Source organism: Xylocopa sonorina, chromosome 7, assembly GCF_050948175.1.
Source record: "Xylocopa sonorina isolate GNS202 chromosome 7, iyXylSono1_principal, whole genome shotgun sequence".
NCBI classification, from domain to species: Eukaryota; Metazoa; Arthropoda; class Insecta; order Hymenoptera; family Apidae; genus Xylocopa; species Xylocopa sonorina.
The window spans coordinates 12,625,444-12,633,066 of record NC_135199.1 but is presented as its reverse complement, the minus strand read 5'-3'; the positions used below and the strand labels follow the sequence as shown (position 1 = coordinate 12,633,066).

Sequence of the window (7,623 nt, the reverse complement as noted above, 5' to 3'; positions counted from 1 at the left end):
AATTGAAGGAAAACAATCGTTAGTGTTCTAGTTGAACACGCAAAGGTCTCGTTTGCCACTGGTGCCTCTAAAAAGAGCCTCCCCTTAATGCCTTTTAAATCGAAGGAAGGCGAGGAAAAAGTTCGATGCACCGTGTTCCGAAAGCGAGTAAAAACAATGATAGGAGCAACATACCTGCGCAAATGGAAACGACGTATCCGTTGGTTTATCTTTTTTCCAGTCGAGTGAAGGTGTTGGTTTTGGTTGGTGTCAGAAAAGTTGGGACAGGTCCTCGAAGGCGACAGGGGAACGCGAGCAATAAGCCGGGAAAAGCGCGCTCAACGTTGCCTGTCAGTGACAACACACTCGAGATGCACTCGATCGCGAAAGTGGCATGAAACTCGGTGGGTCCCGTTGGCAGCGTGAAGTTGGGATGATTTTAGAAGACCTTGAACCACGCGAGGGAATTCGGGCTGGCGAAGAACAAACACGTGAAATACTGTCGACAGGCACGACGGACGAGACGAGAGGCATGACCGAACGGCATCCGCACGCTGTCACTTTTGTTTACTGTCTGAGGACGAAGCTGCGCTCGATGGGACCGCGCGGCTTCGACACGACGCGACGACCACGGTCGCTTTTACTCGATGGCATATCGTACGATCGCGATCGGCGATCACTCTTGTTAGATAGACACGATTATTTCGATCTGCCACTCTGTACGATATCGGCGGCCCTAGTAAACAGTGAGACACCAGCGCACGTCCGATTTGAATTTCCTCTCGACAGTCCGTCCGCCGAGAAGTCACTGCTGTTCACCACCGTACACACCATGCACAACCGTACACTGAACCTCTCGTCGTCGCGTGCGATCGCCGCTAGCCGAATTATCGTAAACGATTACGTTCTGCGGTATCTTGTTCGCGAGAACGCAAAGGAGACCGATTCACCGACAACGCCAGACAGCGGCCATTACAGAAATGAACTGCTCCGCCGCACGCCGTCTACCGGCGATACCCGATGTTCCCCGCTTACTCCCACCACCTTTCTGCTAATGAATCGAATGCAAAGACGGGGCACGTATTTCGAATGTAAGCCTTCTAAACGCGGAATTTTTTTTCCCCCCCCTCCACACGCTTCGTACGAACACTTTAACTCGGACAAAACACGCAACGCGTGAATAGAATAATAAGCGAAAGTGCAGCCACTCGCAAAGACACGAATGCTTTCTTTCTTCCTTAAACAGTGGATGAGCATCGAATACAATTTTTTATTCTCCTTTCTTTTCTTTTGCCTCTTCCTCGAAAGGAAAACATTTTTTTCTCTTATCCCAGACGAACAGAATAACATTCTTCGGTAAACAGTCACGGGAGTGACATTTCTTTTAATTTCGCAGAAGGATAATGTTGCTATTAGGAAAGTAACACCGTGAGAATAAGAATAGAGAAATTGTATCACTTGTTCAATGAAAATCTACGAAACAGCGATTTCACGGCGCGAAATAATTTATGGGAATTTCCAGTCCGACCTTACCAACGCGAGATCTCGTCTCTGCGCCGCTAAACAACCACTTTTTGCAAGGCGGAATGAAAGTGTGAGAATTCTCATATGCATACAAGCATACATACCTTTCACTATCTTCCAACGATTTTCAGTTTCTCATAGAAGTACTTAAATTTCTACTTACATACTGTTCTACTATACGTGTCAACGATGCAGTACCTTTCATTTAATTCATCATTATTCCAATTTAAATTAATCTTATTGTTATTCATTTTTATTCTGGATTCTTGATTATCCTTAGTTGCCTTTGCTCCTTGGTCGCATTTTTAGTTTTAAACAATCTAATATGAACTTTATTAACAAAGTTTTAATAAATTGGAAGCATTTCAAATTAATAGCAATTAAAATCAGTCGTGTCAAGCTATCGTACAGTATTTATTTAAATTCGAATAAAGAGAGGTTGCAGTCACTGATGTTCGATAATAAGTTGTCTATTCTTATGTTTGCCGGCCTGTTTTTTAACCTATCTTTCTGTCACGACCACAGTTGTGCACATGTGATACTGTGAATTGCATTTCGTTATTGTTCTAACTAATTGATTATTGTTACGCATAAGTATTAAACAGTAGATTAAAGAAATAAAACCATGGCGAAATTTTGTTTAAGTAAGTTTAAGCGATAATAATATTTTAGTACAATTTACTTGCAGTTCATGCGAAAGGTTATGTTTACACCGTTTTATCATCTATTTTATTCGGAGTTTTATTCATTACAGACAAACCGAGCAAACGAATGCCAGCTCGGAAGAGATATAAAATCGAGAAGAAAGTTCGGGAACACAATCGAAAGTTAAGAAAAGAAGCTAAAAAAAATATTAAAAGTAAACACTTCATTTATATATGTATACTGTTATTTATGTTAATCATCCCTTTAAGATACGACTAATTGCCTCTTCTAATTTTTTAGAAAAGCCGAAACTAATTGAGGTTCCAAATCAGTGTCCTTTCAAAGAAGATATTCTTAAGGAAGTGGAGGTTATGAAGAAACAACGCGAAGAAGAGAAGGAAAAGTTGCGTGAAGCTGCACGTGAGAAGAAACGGGAGGAACTTGCCAAGACAGGTCTCCAAGGATTAGTTTCAACTGCGGAACATAAACAGGCAGAGCACAGAGAGATGGTAGTAGACACTGTACATGAAAAAATAAAAGCTGCTCTAGCGCAAAAGGAAAATTCGCTGAAAGCTTATTACAAAGAATTCAAAAAAGTATTAGACGCAGCTGATGTTATTCTTGAAGTTGTTGATGCTAGGGACCCTTTAGGAACCAGATGCAAAGAGGTAAAATAAAGTATGCTGTACTAAATTGAATAAATACTATACAACTTATACACATTATAGGTTGAAGAAGCTGTAAGATCAGCAAAAGGAAACAAAAAATTAGTTATTGTTTTAAATAAAGCAGATTTAATACCTAGAGAGAATTTAGATCAATGGTTAAAGTATTTGAGAAGCAGTTTACCAGCTGTAGCATTTAAAGCTTCTACTCAAGATCAGGCCAAAAGATTAGGTAGAAGGAAACTGGGAAAGAAAACAGAAAACATGATACAAAGCGGTACTTGTTTTGGTGCTGAATTACTGTTGTCATTACTCGCGAATTACTGTAGAAATGCTAACAATGTTAAAACTAGCATTAGGGTAGGAGTTGTTGGACTTCCAAACGTTGGAAAATCTAGTGTTATTAATTCTTTAAAACGTAGTAGAGCATGTAGTGTGGGAAGCACACCAGGTACTTCATGGTATTTCTATATATTTTATAGATGTATTAATTTTTCTCTACATTATATAACTGATTATTTCCAGGAGTAACAAAAGCCATGCAAGCAGTGCAATTGGATTCCAAAATAAAATTATTAGACTCTCCGGGAATAGTGTTTGCTAATACTGAAGAAAATTCTGATGGATCTTCGGTAGCTTTAAGAAATGCTATAAAAATTCAGTCCTTGAAGGACCCATACACACCGGCATCTGCTATTCTAAAAAGAGTTTCAAAATCACAATTAATGGAAATGTATAATATTCCCGAATTTTCAACACCCGACGAATTTTTTGCTCTGAAAGCTGCTAAAATGGGAAAATTTCGGAAAGGTGGTATACCCGATTCATTAGCAGCAGCTCGCAGTATTTTAGGAGACTGGAATTCTGGAAAGATTAGGTATGCATAAACCGTTATATTTTATCATCTGTAGAATATTCGAAAGACCTACCTCGCTTCTATAGGTATTACACCGTTCCTCCTGAACAACCGGATTCTCATATATCTGCAGAAATTGTAAACCAAATTAGCAAAGAATTCGATATTGAAAATTTTGCTGTGCAAGAAAAAATGGTGCTCGATAATATCGAAGAAGTGTCTACAAAGAAAAAACTTATAGATCCATTATTAGTCGAGAGCGCAGGTCCAGTCAGTTCTGCCATGGAGATTGAATTGCAAAAAGAAGCAGTAAGTTAGTTTAGATAAATACATATAAAATTAGCAGAATGGGATTATGTTCTAGTATCAATATTGTAGCAAATTAAAATACAAAACAAAATGAAGAAAAAAGTGGAAAAGGCCAAGAAGAATGTGAATGAAATAAGAAAGAAAAAGACAGATCCACTTTTTGAAATCGAAGGCAATCAGAAATTAAATAAACTTAATAAGTTACAATTTAAAAAGGAGAAAAAAGACCGAGCTAGGAGAGGTAAATATTTTTGTTTAGTATATTATCTGTTATTAAAAGACTTTATTTATATGTTTTATCCTAAATATCTTGTAGAAAAAGCGACTATCAAGTTGGCGGATCAATTAGAAGGATTCAATATCTCGGCGTCTGATGATTATAATTTCAATACGGATTTCGTTGAAAACTAGATTCATTGTAAACATGTTCGCTTAATATTTGTATGTAAAATGTACATAATAAATATTAATACAAAAACTGTTTCTGTAAAAAAAAAAAACGGGCGAGTGTTGATGAGTGTTGGAAGAAGTAAACGTATTTATGAGTGTTATCCACTTTTTGCTACTACAGCTTCATCAAATTCTAACATCTACATAAATTATGCGTAAATCGCTTTAGAACGGAAGTTTCAAAATTTAAAAAAAGCAATCGATATCTGTAGAGTATTAAAATAGTGACTTTATCGTTGCATATTTTTTTTAGCTTTTAATAATGCTTAATCTATTTCTTCGAACAAGAGTTCATACTTCGGCAAATATACATTTATCATACTTTATTTTAGTTTATATTATATAACGTGGAAACACTTTACGCTTTAATAAAAATAGTAACAAAAGTAAATGGGTTTGTTTTCTTATAAAAGTATTTTTTTCTGCGTTAGATTAAACGCACCTATATATATAGACGATGTAGTTGAGGCGGTATATTACAAGATTGGCACTATATTTGTGACGATAACCAACGTATACGATAATAGACAAGTTGCGCGTTACACAATTCATCCGTCATTCAGTCAAAGGACTCGAGCAAAGTAACAGTAATAGCATAGTGGAACTTGTATAGTTAGTTCTGATTAAATTTATTTCGTATAATCAATCATTTTATCGCGGTAACGTTCGATTTTTGTGACCTTTATACTTTTTCGTAAAATAAGTAGAATGAGTGGAAACGTGAAATGTGAATCGTCCGTCTCGTTTCCAATAAAACCGCCTGGTCAGGCGAAGGTATGGAAGGTGATTGAAATCAAAGTACCGAAGTCGGTAACACCGATAAAATTCACTATTCAAGAAGTACCCGAGGACAGATATGAAGACGTAGTTGAATATATGTGCAAATACTTCATTCCCGACGAGCCCATGTGTAAATGCTTCAGTAAGTTTCGCGTGTTTTCGAATTTTAATACACGTAACAATTTTGGACAAAAATGAAAAAAACTGTTGTTACTGATTTGATGTTGCGCTACAATTATTGCGATAGTACTACCAGACACGGTACACGCAAAAGTATGAATGTAGAAGTGTTATCGTGTAACATTACCATTCGCAAATATGATACAATAAAAACAGTCGCATAATTCCAGCACTTGACACAATTATGCGTTCTACGAGGCTCTTCCGGAATTACTCAGAAAATGATTGTTTTTTCTAGATGGAATAGACGATCCGGAGTATGTAGAAGATTTTCGACAATTTTGGAAGCAAATTATTAAACATGGATTAACAGTAGCAGCGTTCGTAGAAAATCCGGATGGTGGTAAACCAATAATCGCAGCAGTTAATGTGCTCACTTTGTCTTTAAAAGAAGACAATACAGAATTAAGTACACTTAAGGTAGTCAGTTTTATTTATGTCTTCGAAACTTTAATGGTATATTGAATGTATATATAATAATTTTCAGACAAAAAATGCTCAAAATCTAGTGGCAATATTAGAAGACTTATCCAAAAAGGCGAAGGTATATGAAAAATATGGTGTAGATAGATACTTGGCCGCCTTTGGTCTTTCCGTGCATCCATCTTATCGAGGAGCCGCTCTAGGTGCTCATCTTCTTAATGCAAGGTTCGCATGACCGTTCTTCGATTTTTCCACTATCTATTACCGATTACTATTATCTATTACCTTCAATTATCTTGTTCGCGTGTACATCGCCTTTGGCGTAAAATATTTTCTTGCGTCACTGATATCTAGGTATATTATGTACTTATTCTGCTTATAATATTTACTTTTTTTGTCATCGTAGGACGGACATAGGTCGCGAATACAAGATACCGGTAACATCCACAGCATTTACATCGCCGATCTCACAGAAACTTGCCGCGCGTTGCGGTTTCGAAACCGTAGCAGAGAAAAACTTCAATGAATACGTCGATGAGAAGGGTAATGAACTACTGCCCGGAATTGAAACGAAAACTTTGAAAATAATGGCCAAGAAACTGTATTGACGCGGGTGAAATAAAGAATTTTCTAAATTTGTGAAAGTACCGAAGCAACATTTTTGTCTCCGTCATTTTTTGACTCTCTTGAGATATGTACGCATGTGTGTATGTGTATGTTTCGACTCGTATAATATTCAGTAGGAATTGCTTAGCAAAAAAGAGTAAATTCAATTCATAAGAGGAAATGCCGAGAAAGATACGAGTAAGTAGTTGACCGTTTCCGGGAGGCGAGGAGAGGATGGAATGAGCAAATTATCTGACAATGGAGCAAATGGTCTTAATTTGTATCGCCGGAAAACTTCATTCTCACAAGATGCTCTCTTGCATGCTTTTATTACAACTGTGTTCTTGAGGAATTTGTAAACGTTACGAAGGTAAAAGTTCACGAAACAGATCAAATTTCCGAAATTATGGCAACACAGGCATTGAATTTGCATATACGAAAATACACGAGAAGTCTAAGGAAAAATTACCTTAAACGCCCGAAACATCACCCTCGTCAGCAGATATAACGCGTCTCGAATCGATAATAGTTTCACCTGTCCACGGGTGCAACTAATTATTTTAGTTTATTTCGATGCACGGTGAAATACGGGTGAACATACCCTGTTTTTGGTAAGTAGTTTGGTAAGTAGCATCATTTAAATGCATACGAGATACTCGATATGAAATTCGAGTGACGGTCGCGCGTTTCGACTGTATAGCGAAATGCGGGCCACGAGAGTGTAATTCGATGCATGCTCATTAACAGGATAGTCATTCGACGCTCGATGAATGGATATTGGAGTAATTGTTTTAGTCAGGTAATGATTCCCGGGTCCCATGTTTTAAATGTATGTATTAGAAAATTGTTCTTCAATCGAGTCAAGTGTCGAAACACAACTTTTGAGGATCATCAAATTATTTTGAATTGGCTCGATAGTCATTAATGTCAAAAAATAGATTCTAATTTCTACAATATTATAGAACGAACAGGATGTACGCAACTCATTAACCTTTTCATAAAAAGATAGGACAATAGTTATTGCTATGTCTCGAGCGGCCATAATTCAGAAAGGGTAATAACCGAGACACATACTCGGATTACTTTTACACTCCAGGCCAATTGGGAATTCAAAAGGCAGATTGAAAACTACGTTATGGGTCGTTATAAGCAAGGCTCGAAGAAAACGACAAAACTTCCTAACGAACTTAATACATCTTACGAACT

The 7,623-nt window shown here is 37.2% G+C and overlaps 2 protein-coding genes across 2 annotated transcripts; both read left to right on the top strand.

The window, feature by feature from the left end:
- The first annotated feature begins 1,988 nt into the window (after positions 1 to 1,988).
- Positions 1,989 to 4,459, top strand: Ns1 (Nucleostemin 1). The gene is made up of 8 exons (XM_076898030.1): positions 1,989 to 2,147; positions 2,258 to 2,362; positions 2,449 to 2,816; positions 2,877 to 3,264; positions 3,339 to 3,690; positions 3,756 to 3,978; positions 4,048 to 4,219; positions 4,295 to 4,459. The coding sequence occupies exons 1-8, from the start codon at positions 2,129 to 2,131 to the stop codon at positions 4,387 to 4,389; spliced, it is 1,722 nt and encodes a 573-aa protein (XP_076754145.1). The 5' UTR covers positions 1,989 to 2,128; the 3' UTR covers positions 4,390 to 4,459.
- A 489-nt stretch (positions 4,460 to 4,948) lies between these two features.
- Positions 4,949 to 6,427, top strand: LOC143425295 (arylalkylamine N-acetyltransferase-like 2). The gene is made up of 4 exons (XM_076897992.1): positions 4,949 to 5,350; positions 5,627 to 5,808; positions 5,876 to 6,036; positions 6,218 to 6,427. The coding sequence occupies exons 1-4, from the start codon at positions 5,137 to 5,139 to the stop codon at positions 6,417 to 6,419; spliced, it is 759 nt and encodes a 252-aa protein (XP_076754107.1). The 5' UTR covers positions 4,949 to 5,136; the 3' UTR covers positions 6,420 to 6,427.
- Positions 6,428 to 7,623: the final 1,196 nt, after the last annotated feature.

Coding starts and splice junctions, on each gene's coding strand:
- Ns1 (XM_076898030.1), top strand. Junction 3,265..3,338: donor TAGTGTGGGAAGCACACCAG/GTACTTCATGGT, acceptor GATTATTTCCAG/GAGTAACAAAAGCCATGCAA. Junction 4,220..4,294: donor AAAAGACCGAGCTAGGAGAG/GTAAATATTTTT, acceptor AATATCTTGTAG/AAAAAGCGACTATCAAGTTG.
- LOC143425295 (XM_076897992.1), top strand. CDS start 5,137: ATGAGTGGAAACGTGAAATGTGAATCGTCCGTCTCGTTTCCAATAAAA. Junction 5,351..5,626: donor GCCCATGTGTAAATGCTTCA/GTAAGTTTCGCG, acceptor TGTTTTTTCTAG/ATGGAATAGACGATCCGGAG. Junction 5,809..5,875: donor CAGAATTAAGTACACTTAAG/GTAGTCAGTTTT, acceptor AATAATTTTCAG/ACAAAAAATGCTCAAAATCT.